This window comes from Azolla caroliniana, unplaced genomic scaffold (assembly GCF_043228905.1).
Source record: "Azolla caroliniana isolate FFs.n. ecotype wild unplaced genomic scaffold, voAzoCaro1.0.p SCAF_2, whole genome shotgun sequence".
Classification (NCBI taxonomy): domain Eukaryota; kingdom Viridiplantae; phylum Streptophyta; class Polypodiopsida; order Salviniales; family Salviniaceae; genus Azolla; species Azolla caroliniana.
In genome coordinates, this window is record NW_028230437.1 from 16,856,714 (window position 1) to 16,870,558 (window position 13,845).

Here is a 13,845-nt window from a genome sequence, read left to right on the forward strand (position 1 = left end):
GATGATCCGGAGTTCATCATCTTCCAACTCCCACTTGGCAATGGTCCTGTCTTCCATGAAGACTATGTCCTAACTCCGAAACACCTTCTTGTTGCCCAGATCCCACACCTGGTAACCGAACTCATCATCACCGTATCCAAGGAATATGCATGGTTTGGACTTCAGATCTAGCTTTGCTCTCTTGTCCTTTGCAACATGCACATATGGGAGACACCCGAACACCTTCAAATGTTAGTAAGACACGTCCTTACCGGTCCATACTCTTTGCGGTGTGTCTCCATCCAAGGGTACTGAGGGTGATCTATTTATCACGTAAGTCGTCGTCATCAACGCCTCAGCCCAAAACGTCGTGGGTAACTTGGCATGTGCAAGCATGCTCTGGAATCTCTCCATTATGGTCCGGTTCATCCTTTCAGCCAGCTCGTTTAGTTCTAGTGTCTTCGGCACAGTAAATTCGAAATCCGCGCGTGCGTGTCAGATAGGACGGGACCACAAGGGTCTTGGACTAGGGAGTAAGAGGAGGGAGAGAAGCTTGGGAGTTCAACCGAGAAGGAAGAGAAAGATTAAGATGCGAGAGATTAAGATTCAAGAGAATAAGATCTAAACAAGACAAGATACATTATGGAAAGCACCACATCAATTACTAACCGTGGCCGTGTAGGCTGAATGTAAACCCTCTAGATGAAACCCTAACCGGATAGGGGAAAAGAAGAAGAAGAAGAAGAAGAAGAAGAAGAATGAAAACCCTAAAACAAAATCCTAAAAGCCAAAATTCCGAAACCCTAATGGCAACCCAAAGAAACCCGGAAAAGTGGAAGCCCTTCAAAAGTGACCCTTCACTCCCTTTAATAGTAGTAAGGGGTGATGCACATTACAAAAAGGAGTGGTCAAATCCCCTTTCTTTCAAAAGGAGAGTATTTGAACTCGATCTTAGGAGGTGAGATTGATGGGTCTTAACTCCCTCTCCTCTCACCGACATACTCAATGCCCACTACTCCCTACACCCATAATTCATGTGCCTCCCTCTAGTCTACAAAGTGCACATCACCTTTATACCTTTACATCTTACTTTTCCTCCTTACATTTGTCTATTATTCCTTACATCTTGTTTTATTCCTCCCGCTCGGGTTTTCCACCATGGCCGAAAATCCTCATGACAACGTTGCCCAACGTGACAACTAGCATCTCCCAACTATCCAGGAGGGAACCGAGCAAGAGTAATGCGAGTACCTCATCGGCGAGAGGTACTTCCAACGAGGTGGCTTGGTGTATTAACCCTGGAAGGCATTCATGTGCTCTTCCATACTAGAGCCATCTTGGTATCAGAGCCTCACTAACTTCCGGAATACCCAAACCCAATTAATGGCATTTTTGTTCTGGAACATGATGTTGATCTTCTCCCAGAGTTCATGGGCTCTCTTCATTGAAATTGTTGTAAAGGCTATGTCGATGAAGCAACGGATGTATGTCATCGTCTTCATGTGCATCGTCTTCAATGTGGGATGTATGTCATCCCACATTGTGGCGCCGATCTTATCTGGTCTCTTGTCCCCGAACTGAACCAACAACCAAAGATCTTTAACCACCAACATATCCCTCATCTTCGACTTCCACATTGAGTAGTTAGAGCCGGTGTGCTTGAACATGCCGCCAAACGATTCTTCCATTTCCTGTGTTGTTCACTTTGATACCAGATTGAAGGGAAATAGCATGTAATATTGTTCGGTCACAACCGAGTCTTCAATCACTTCTATGAGAATCAAACACAAAAATGGGAAGTAGGGAGTGAATGCATGTACACACACACAAACAACGATAGAGCGTACACAAGATGTTTACGTGGAAAACCCTAATAGGGAAAAACCACGGGAGCCCACAGACTCCAAGCTATCACTATATAAGAAAGGTACAATTAGAGACTCGGAGGCAACGACCTCGAGCTCTGTATCTTCGGCAAGCGGCGGTTACAACAGAGTATCATTCTATATCTCCTCCCCATCTCCTCTCTCTCTATACAACAGTTATACACATACAACAATATGACAACTCTACACTATCCACACACTAAAGTGATTACCCTAAGTCATATTTATACTTATATGAACTTAGGTCTATTTACAAATATAGCCTCAATAGGCTTACTCAAAACATATTTACAAATAGGTCTCACCGGGTCCATCCGATACGATTTCTGGATCTCTTCCGGTTCTCACCAGGTCCTCTTCATTCCTAACCGAATCCCATCCGGAGGGACCAACTTCACAACAACTAGATGTAAAGACGACCTTCCTCCATGGTGACCTAGAGGAGGAAATCTTCATGGAACAGTCAAAAGGCTTCGTCACAGTAGGCCAAGAGCATCTAGTCCGTCGACTCAGGAAGAGTCTCTACGGCCTTAAATAGGTATCGTGGTAGTGGTACAAGAAGTTCGAACTTTATCTAGTCAGTCAGCTTCTCTAAGAGCGATGAGGACCCCTACCTCTTTACGAAAACATCTCCCGATGGGTCACCCATTTTCCTCATCTTATATGTGGATGACATGCTACTACTTGCTAGGCATGTTGGAGAACTTGCCGATCTTGTTCAACAACTATGGTTGAAGTTTGCAATGAAAGAACTAGGTCTTGCTCGACACATTCTTGGTATGAAGATTAGTCGACTCCGGAATCGACGACAACTGTTCTTGTCTCAAGCCGACTACATCAGACGTGTCTTAGAGCACTTCAACATGAAGTCGGCCAAGTCTGCTTCAACCCGCTCCCCATTAACCTTCAACATTCGGTCCAGAGGGGGAAGATATGAAGTCGGTACTCCTCTTAGTTCGACCTTATTTAAACACCCATTTGTTCTAATGAAGCGTTCTTACATTCTCTAATCTCATCTTCAAGTTTTGTAACCATTTCCTTAAGATTCTTAAGGTCAAGAACACTAATTTCCATAAGTGCCTTAATCTCTTCACCTTGTTTAATTATGGTCTTTTAAAGAGAAATCAAACGGTTTATAGATATTGTTTATGAGCTTCGACTACAACTTGTATGACCGAGTTGTGGCTAAAACAAGCTTGATGAAAACTAAAGACAAAGAGGAATATCTTTCCTTTGTGTTTTTTCATTGTGTGTGTGTGTGTGTGTGTGTGTGTGTGTGTGTGTGTGTGTGTGTGTGTGTGTGTGTGTGTGTGTGTGTGTGTGTGTGTGTGTGTGTGTGTGTGTGAGAGAGAGATAGATAGATAGATTATATTATCATCATCGGAGGTCAAATATGACCTATGAGACCAAAAATATTACATTTCACGTGATACATGTGAAGGTGAGTGTCAAGAACTTTACCAATGAATGTTGCAATCGAGAATGCATATCGTGGTTGTGAGAGAAATTCGTGCAAGGATTGGGCTCAATCAAAGAGATGTGGAAAGCATGGTCAAATATGATCAAAGGCAGCATTGTATCAAACTGTGATACGCAGACTCTCAAACTTGTTTAGGGCAAAGTGTACATAGTCGGCCACTCTCATCACTTGTGCCCCAATGCCCCGTCTCACATCTCAATGCGTGCGAGCTAAGTCGCATGGAAGCAATGGTTCGAATGGCAGATATCGAGATGGGCTCTAACATGTATCAATGTGTACAACTTCCCCGTTCCGTGAAGAATATGGTTTTGTAGTTAGGTGCAACATTTGTAGTATAATGTGTGAAGCATGAGCCACCACATTTGTCCCATGTCATGATACATTGGCATTGCAAAAAGGCCTCATTTACAGAGGAATTTGTGACACATCATGAAGCAAGTGTCTTGCATCCCATCTACCAAACCATTTTTCTAAATCTTGCATCCAAAGAGAACACAAAAATTTGATTTTCTCCGTCTTGTAGATCTTTTTTATTGCTTCCCATGCAATTCTAGGAAGTTGATGTGACGGACTTTTTTGACCCTTAGCATCTATTCAACAACCCTTTCCATGGCCATGATCTCAATGGGAAGCGATCCCATATCAAGGAGGAGGGTGTTTGTTTATTAACTTGTAGAAACTTTGTAAGAAAATGTTTTTGTACATTTTCAAACTCTTTCCACGTAGATTTAGGGATGCTACCGCCCCATACTTCCACCCCATAGAGAAGAATCGGGGTCACCAATGTGTCAAAAAGATATTTCTTGAGGACCCAACACTTAATATCTCCAAGATTACATGTGTTCTCAAATGCATAATATGTTCGCTTACCCACCTCTAAGCGACGTGTAGCACATTCATTCCATTTATGATTTGAAGGAACTTTAAGGCCAAGATATTTAAAGCTTTCCACACATTTAAGTGGCTCATTGTTGTACATAATGCATGGTTTATCTCTTTTTTGACTCTTCACAAGCATAATCTTTGTTTTAGAGCTATTGACACTTAATCTAGTATGTATGCAAAAAATTTCCAATGCCTTCATAAGCTTTTGTGCATCTCCTAAAGTATTTGCAAAAAGCACTACATCATCCGCATATAACAAAAGCATAATCACAACATTCCCAATGGCAACTTCTTCAACACACTCTTCCTTTACAAACTTGGTAACCATTTCTTCTAATTCATCAATGCATAGACTAAATAATGTTGGTGAGAGTGGGCATCCTTGCTTAACACCAATAGTGCTATTGAAAAAATCTGGAAGTCTATCTCTCATACACACACAACATATAACTTTCTCATATATTCGGGAAATTGCAAGCATATATTCACTTGGCACGTCAAGTTCTTCCATTCGCCTCCAAAGATGCTCACGAGGTACCATATCAAAAGCTTTCTTGAAGTCTACAAAGCAACAATATAAACCTTTACCTCTAAGGCGACTTTCCTGAGAGAGAGAGAGAGAGAGAGAGAGAGAGAGAGAGAGAGAGAGAGAGAGAGAGAGATGTATTACTTTAAATGGAAGATAGGAATTAAGCTTAGAAACATGTGGAATGTCATTAATTCTTAAAGGGATATCAAATGTGTAAGGCCTCTTATAGTTAATCATTTATTGACATCTTGGCAAAGATGTTGGATTTTATAGAATAGCATCCTCCACAAGAAAGGGGATATGTCAATTCATTATAAATAGAGGTTTTGGCGACATCAAGGTTGTTGAGGTAGGAAGGTAAACAAATTCTTAACCTTTAATTAATCAAATAGCTAGGTTTGGTTCGATAATAGTCAAGGGTGTTATGTTGGTGTCATAGAGAAGATTAATGGCCTTTCGAAATAACAAGATCAAGATTTTGTATTCTAAAAGGCTATACCTTTATTTGGTATAAGTTGCAAGAATTATTATCATCGTATAAGCCAATACTTGATTTAGATGGGGGATCTCAAGAGCTTGATTGGACATTTTTTGGAAATAGGAGATTGACTATGATCTCCCCAAATGATGTTTATCACAAGTTTACTAACAAACATAAGTGGATGGAAGAAAGGGTTTCATAAGCCCATACCTGGTGGTTTCATCTAATCAACGCAACCTAGTGTTCTCGATTGATGCTACAAGCTAAACTATTCATTTAGAGAGTTATGGTTGGAGCTTTACTATTCGGGGATGAATTAAAAAAAAGAAACAGTGTTAGATGAATGTTTTTCTTTTGTTCGGTGGAATTGAAACAAAGAAGGCATAGATTTCTTTCATGCCCAATGGTTAGGATGGTTTGGAGGTGCATCAATTTAGTGTGGATGTCTATAACTAGACTAAGCCTAGATTCCTTAAGTTAAGTTTTTGCACATATGGAGAACAATGAACCAATGCCTCATTTCCAAATTACTTTTTGAGTTCTTGAGGTATTGACGGCCATGGTTCAATTGGAATATGCAAAATGACTTCACTTCTAACTCACAAGTTGGGGTGAGGAAATAGGTTGTAAAGTTAAAAGGACTTCTTCTATGGCAATTGATAGACCTAAAGAAGTCACAAAATCTTAACCATGAAGAGAAAGAACTCTACAAGGTCTTGCCATTTAAAATGGTGTGTAGGGTGGCGTTGACTTTGGAGTCATGGTAGTATTTAGATCCCCAAAAGGGTTCTATACTATGTAGTAAGTTATAATGGTGTTTTTTTCTTTCATAATGCAAGCCATTGTTTACAAAAAAATAAAGAGAAATGTATTATTTAATGTCTGTATGAGAGAGAGATTATTTAATGTCCATGGAATACCGACCACAACCTATGACAGCATTTAAAACAAGATTTGGTAGTGCCAATTTAGAATTTCAGGAAAATATGAGGGTGGTTGTTTCAGTATTTTCACTAGTTACAGCACCAAATCAAATATAATTTGTTCACAAAAAACTTGTTATTACGTTCAGTTCTTTCAAGAAATACAAGCTGTTCATGGAACTCATACAACGTGTCATCTTCAATTTCAGTGATGTAATACTAATTATGTGTGATATATACTGACAGATGATTCATCTGTTAAACGGTAGGAAAATATTTGCTTGAATTAATTATGACAACTGTTCTTTGGAAAGTGAAGAATGGGTTGGAAACAAATTTTAAACAATTTCTTACTTTGGAAACAAATTTTAAACAGGAAATGTTGATGTTTAACCTTCTTTGAGATAAATTATTTTCGTGAAGCACAAATTTAAAATACTTCTATTGATAGTTACGATGGCCAAGAAGTAAAATCATCAATTGCTCAATGTAAAGACCTTTCTTTAAGACAGAATGACCCCAAATTCTCAGAAATTGAATGATAAGCAAGAAAAACAAATGAAGCTTTCATAAATAGCTTGAATAGACTTGGAAGAAGAATAATGTGATGCTCGTAATGAAATCCAAACCAAAAGTGCAGATGATCATTAGTAGTAGCAACATCTCTTTACAATGGTTACGAACACATCCATGATAAAAACTAAAATTCTCACCGAGATACTCTTATACCTGGTACTCCTGTGAGATTTAGCTTCGAAATAAGCATCCTCGATAATGCAGGAGGCTCCTCAAAACCCATCGAAGCACTGAACTGGTTGGCATACTGAACTAGCTTTGCCTTATCTAATGTAATGCCTTTCAAAGATTTATAGTAGCCAAGCCACGCCTGATACGCTGGTTCTCTTATTCCGAAATCAATCCGACCAGCAGTAGAAAGAATCTATAGATAACAAAAAGCATGAATTACAAATTGAATTTGGAAGTCGAAAAGCATGAATACAAATTGAATTTGGAAGTCCGTTCTTTTGTTTCAATATACATAATGAATCTATAAATGAAATAGATTAAATTGGAATCTACAGAAACATACACTACAAAACAACCTCGAGTTCTTTATTTCCCCAAATGTCCCCTGGCTCAAGACCCAGTCAATTCATCTCCTTTCTCAATTATGTGATTTTCACTGACTGGCATTTGGGGAAACAAGAGAAGCCTGGAATATTTCGAAATGTTTTTCTTAGCATCTGTATATTTTCGAAAGACTTACTTTGATCTTGGCCTGCGAAGTTAGCTTTGGAGGTGGCATCAATGTAATAGGCAACTTCTTTGACTCTAGCTTTTGAAGGAAATAATCTTCCCAAGGAGCAAGAATCAGTAAACCTTCACCTTTCTTACCCGCACGGCCAGTTCTTCCAAGCCTATGAATGTATTGCTCAAAATCGGAAGGTGCCCCAACCTAGAAAGATATTTCAATGAGTATCCATGTTGCAGTTGCAGATCATGTACAGGAAAAGCGCCCTGGAGTTTTCCTTTATTTCCGCAATGCCTCTTTAAGTTTTCATTATATCAAGAAATGCCTTTGGTCCACCCCCAAAAGAGAATAATGGGATATAATTCCTGAAAGAGGGTCATGACCAAGTGCATTCGGAGAAATTCAACACAAACTTAGAGGCAGAGGGCATGGAGAAATAAAGAAAGACTCGGTATTCTGGAGTTTTTCCTCTAAAGTGAATGCTCAAGACTTGATAATTAAGCAAACCCAAGTTAGGAGTCAAAAAACCCTGGATGGATATTTCGATGAATATTCATAAAAGTACCTGGACAACCAGCGTCACATTAGGATAATCGACGCCCCTTGCAGATACATCAGAGGTGAACAATATAATGCCACCCTTTGACTGACGGAACTCATCGGATACACGTGTGCGATAACGCTGATCTTTCCTTGAATGTATCTCTCTTGAATTGAAACCAAGGTTTGAAAAAAGCTTGCACATAAAGGCAGTTACTCTAGCAGTGGTGCAAAACACAAGAACCTGTTTGGAGATGCATATCCGAGATTTTAAAAATGATGAATTACAACCAGAACTTGTTTCGATTTTGAAAATAGAATTACAACCACCTTGTACTGAGGATCCTGTGATATGTGCTCTTTGAGAGCCACATATAGAACTCTTAGCTGTTTCTCCAGAGGAACAATAATGTATTGCTGCTTTACCTGCAGAAAGGTAGAGGAATGAAGTGATAAGCAAGGCTTAAGCTTTACTCCACGGTTTGCAAGAAAATTGATGCAAATTCACATCTAATATTGGAAGTGAATTCATCAACACAATTGTTCACTCACTATAGTCCAAGTTTATGTCCAAGGTTTGAACTGAGCTCATTAGTACCACATAATTCACTCACTTTAATTATGATTTAGTATAGACTTTAGTCTGCTCACTCCTAATCAATCTAACCACTATGTCTTATAAGGGAACATTGAGCATTTAATGTGAGTCGTGAAATTTGAGTATTAAAGAACAGCTCGTCAATGTTTAACCTGTACGATTGTTAACATATGATTTCATTTTTTGCTGATATTATGGAGTGTTCACTTACTACGTAAAATATCAGAAACTGTAAACCTAATATGTTACTTCATTTTGATTGTTTAACCTGTTTGATTGTTTGCATATGATGTCATTTTTTGCTGCTAGTATGGAATGTTCACTTCTATGTAAAATATCAAAAAGTGTAACCATTATGTCATATAAGGGGACAAGTGCATTGAATGTGAGTCATGAGATTAACCTTGATATGAGTGTCCTGACTGTTTTTCCCAACAGCATCAATAAATACATGGTCATCTCTCAATGCAATTTTAGAGATATTGTGCACCTGGAAGATACAAAGATGACATTAAAAAGCTTCTGCTGTAAGGTTTTTAATAGAAAATGTTTCACAAAAAGTAACCTCTTTTGGAACAGTTGCAGAAAAGAGAAGGGTCTGCCTCTGAGAAGGGACTGCTTCCATGATTTTACGCAAACTGTCCCGGAAACCCATATCTAACATATGATCAGCTTCATCTAATACAAACATTCTCACTGATCGTAACTGTCTTCCCAACTCTGGAGTTCTCTGAATATGATCCACCAGTCTACCAGGAGTACCTACAAGTATCTGTCGTAGATTTTGACTTTAAAAACAGAATAATAGTAGCAAGTAAAAAACACACTAAAGAAAACTCCACCTGTGGCAGAGAGAGAACAAAAGATATATTAAAGCCTATACAAGACACAATTTACCTATCAGACCTAACAAAGATTACAAGTAAATCCACAAGCTACATAGGCTTTTTTGAAAAGGATTGTAAGAAGAGAACAGGCGATCAATGAGTTATGACATACAACCAATAATGTTATGGCATTATTGGTATTTCATAATAATAGCATTCGCTTGATTAAGCATATATGAATACCTGGCACGGATTTCTAGACAAGTTCATCTGTTCTGTACGAATAGAATTTCCTCCATAAACAACCTGTGCACCAAGACCTCTATGAAATTTTAGCAATACTTGAGCTTCATTTGCAGCCTGTTGTGCTAGTTCTCGAGTGGGACACACAATAAGTACATTGATAGGATTCCTTGATCTTCCTTCTGGTGCCTTCAGGATAGCCTCTATTGCTGGGAGCTGAAAACAGAATATAATATAGGGCATTTAGAAGAATAATATGATAATACGTATAGATAAATGTGGCCGTAGTGGTTTTATCAGTGTGCATATTAACTTGCAAGAATTATTCCCGACTCACCAAGAAAGCAATAGTTTTACCAGTACCAGTTCTAGCCTTTGCTAAGACGTCCTGACCTAATAAAGCACATAATTGCATGCTTCATTGAGAGCACATATGAACAAGCAACTAAAATAAACTAATACTCTAAAACCAGCCAAAGTAGAAATACCTTTCAGGATTATTGGAAAAGTCGCCTCTTGCACTTCAGTCATCCTCTCATACTTTAGAACAGAATGAAGCGCCTTGATTGAATATGGAGATATGTCAAACTTGTCAAATCTGACACATCAGGAAGAAATTTCTGTGGAGTAAGGGAAATTTCAATACTCTATAATCTACGATGTTGATGCATCATTAATATCCACATCATGATATGAAGGATGTTCCAATGATTTAATTCTAGCATGGCATGCCATATTATTAGTTTCTAAAAGAAATAAATGTAAATTACAAAGGAGCATTTGAAGTTTCACTTTAAAAAACAGATTTTGCTTGCTTTATCATCTTAAAATCCTTAATATTCATGCTAAATCAATAAAACATTAAACATGTCTGAGACCATGTTTTAATAGCTTTTAACATTTTCTATAGCAAATTGTGAGATGTGGCACTAATCCCATGCAAATAACTGCAAGTTGAGATCATTCAGTATAGTTAGATGCGTCTTAATGTTCTTAGAATCTTTCTTTCATTGCCACACTTTGTATTCTTATCAACTAACTCCTCCCTATAATTAAAGATCGTGAAACAAAACAATAATATACACATACCGAATCCTGGTGAAGATAAAATACATAAAAAAATCAAATTTTGACTCACTTTTAGTTTCTAAGATAAGCCGGTTCTTATTATGCATTAAAATAAAGAACTTGACTTAAGATACATAAATAAATCAAATTTTGACTCTCACTTTTAGTTTCTACGATAAGCTGGTTCTTATCATACATTAAAATAAAAAACTTGACTTACCTTGTCTTTATAAGATAAGTATTAAGATGGTTCTTAAGATTCATTGAAATAAATTAATAGCTTAACAAAGAAAAGATGGTCTTCACGATTAATCAAATTAAAAAACTTGAGTACCTTGTCTTTGTAAGGTAAGATGGTCCACCGTTATCAGTGTCATCAGCCACACCGCTATCCTCAGTTGCTTCTGCACTGGAATTAAACCTTGATTCACATTCAGATGAACTGTTTTCAGCCTCTTCATCCGAACCCAGCTCTAATGATTCAATAGAAGACTTAATATTTTTTCTTCTAATAGAAGTATCTCTAAAGTCATCAGAACGCCTTGCTTTTTCTTGAGAAGACATTGATTTCCTCTTGTCATCTTCACTGAGATCCGAATCTTCAGGTTCATTACCAAATGAGGCAGCTGATGATCTCTTTCTCTTTGTAGTTATGATTGTAACACCATCTTCTTCTTCTTCTTCTTCTTCTTCTTCTTCTGTCTCAGATTTATGTATTTTGACCTTCTGAGTCTTGGAATTAACAGGGGGTGGTTTCCTATCTCTGCTCATTTTAGCATCAGATTCCATGAAGAAGTCATCAAGATCATCTGATTCGTCCTCTTCGTCATCATCACTAACTATAGAATGAACCGCTCTAGCACCAGAAACATGCACATCAGGCCAAACAGACTTATGAAACGGCAAAGCTCCAGCACAAGATAGACGTGTCTTCAAAAGGCCATTCATGTTGCTTCTCTTGAATGCACTTCTTATTAATACCTCTCTTCTATCATATACTGATATTAATTCATGTTTCCATAAATGATTATTCACGTTTCTCCTCCCAAATGTATGTTTTACTTCTTCATTCTCTAATTTGGATCTTCTCTTGGAGATTGACTCGAGATTCGACAGATTAGAACTCAAGTTTCTATAATGATTTATCTCTCCTTTCTCGAGTTCAGGTCTTACATGTTCAACTAAGTTTGATTGAAGCTTCCCTGCAGACGCAGTGGTTACAGAGGTGACCAACCTCCTTGCTGTAACTTGAGCTTCTGCAGAAAGAATAGGAACCAACATCCCTTCGCTTGCTTCTGCAGATACGGAAGCATGGCAGATTATGAGGCGAGGGGATATGGAAGGGTATCTACGAGACGAGATAGATGACCTGCGAAGAAACATTTGCAAAGGCATGGCAAAAGTTCTTCTTCTTCCTCCTCCTCCTCTTCTTCTGTTTAAACTTCTTCAAAAGTTCAAAATGATTACCGCTATCTACTCAGCAGACAGCCTATGGAACGGGGAGTCGCTTAATATATTTCTTCTAACATTTGCTTCTTCATTCTTCTTCTTCTTCTTCTTCTTCTTCTACTACTACTACTACTACTACTACTCTTCCTCGTCTGTTTCTATTTCTTTTTGCATCTCCGATTCTTCTGTTTCTGTTCCTTCCGGCTTCTCCTGCTGCTAATTTCTTGCCTCTTTAGATCCTTCTGGCTTCTCCTGTTGCTAATTTCTTACCTTTTTTAGATTCATTAACTCATTGCCTGCTCCTCCGTCTTCTTCGTCCGTCTGTCTGTGTGCGTGTTGCAGGAGCGGGTGTGTTTCCTTTTCACGTGGCCATGGCGTTTCCTGAGCAGGATGAGCAGAGAGAGAGAGAGAGAGAGAGGGTTTTTGCCCTGAAAGGGTTTAGGGTTTAGGGTTTAGGGTACTATTGTAATAGTAGTACATACATACTAGATAGATAGGTAGACAAGAAGGAAGGAAGGAAGGAAGGAAGGAAGGAGGAGAAAGCACATATGTACATACATAATGTGAAGGGTTTGTAAAAATTACAATAATGGGTCTCGGATTGAATTACGAATTGAGTTTTTTAAAGCCTTTGTTACAGCACACACCCAAAGGCCCTCCTCTAAGAATGTCGTTCCACGAGGTGTGGAGTTCTCGTGAAATGCTCGATTCCTAATAAGAAATGGTCTTGTTAAATTTATACCAAAAGTTTGCATCTCCTGTGTCCTTTGGCTCAATCGAGACCAATATCATTAGTGGGTGGGTTGTTTAAGATTTTTGCTAAAGTAATTGCAAATCGACTTCAAAAGGTATTACCGTTTGTGGTCCATCCAATGCAATATGGGCTTATTGCAGGACGGGGCATCCTTCACAATATCTTGAATGTGCAAATGGCAATGGATTATGCAAAGGAATCCAGACAACAAATTGTAATGATACAGTTAGATATCGAGAAGGTACATGATTGTGTAAGTTTGTCTTTTATTACTCAACGTATGTCTCATATGGGTTTTGAGGAAAGGATGTCTCAACTCTCTTTGATGTTGGGGTTAGGTGTATTGTCACCTGTTAGGTTAAATGGTGGAGTTACTAAGACGATACCATTGACAAGGTTAGTTAGACAAGGATGCCCATTGAGTCCATTATTATTTGAAATTGCTACACACCTTATTTTGGTGAGGATTCATGAGTTGGCAACATGTGTGGAAATAATTGGACTAGCTTTACCATCCCAGAAACAATTGATAACTCAAGCCTTGGCAAATGATTCATTTTTATTTCTCAAAACGGTACATTATAATATAGCTAAGGCTGTGGAGGTGTAGAATGTGTTTGCATTGGCGTCAAGATTACACATTCATTTGCAAAAGTCGATGCTCATTAGATGCACTAAGAGTAATTTGGTTTATCTTGGATGGTGTGGCCAAATATTGGATCAAGAGAATTTGTGTTGACACTTAGGTTACCTTATTGGTGTTGATATATCCCCATCTCAAAGTTTGAATTGGATATCAGGGACCATTTTAGATAAGTTTATATACATTGTAGATGAAAGAGTCAAATTTTGGTATAAGTTGGGTATAACGGAACAATATATGTACCCCAAAACGGTTAGAGGAAGTTGCATTACTAAATTTAGAAAATCATATGATGGCTTGAAGATTCA

The 13,845-nt window shown here is 38.2% G+C and overlaps 1 protein-coding gene across 1 annotated transcript; it reads right to left on the reverse strand.

Moving 5' to 3' along the window:
• Nucleotides 1–6,713: 6,713 nt before the first annotated feature.
• Nucleotides 6,714–12,464, reverse strand: LOC147867441 (DEAD-box ATP-dependent RNA helicase 26-like). The gene is made up of 10 exons (XM_087315225.1): nucleotides 11,026–12,464; nucleotides 10,112–10,221; nucleotides 9,961–10,016; nucleotides 9,624–9,839; nucleotides 9,119–9,325; nucleotides 8,957–9,043; nucleotides 8,286–8,381; nucleotides 7,981–8,199; nucleotides 7,431–7,619; nucleotides 6,714–7,103 (listed from the first exon to the last, which is right to left on the reverse strand). The coding sequence occupies exons 1-10, from the start codon at nucleotides 12,084–12,086 to the stop codon at nucleotides 6,873–6,875; spliced, it is 2,472 nt and encodes an 823-aa protein (XP_087171351.1). The 5' UTR covers nucleotides 12,087–12,464; the 3' UTR covers nucleotides 6,714–6,872.
• Nucleotides 12,465–13,845: the final 1,381 nt, after the last annotated feature.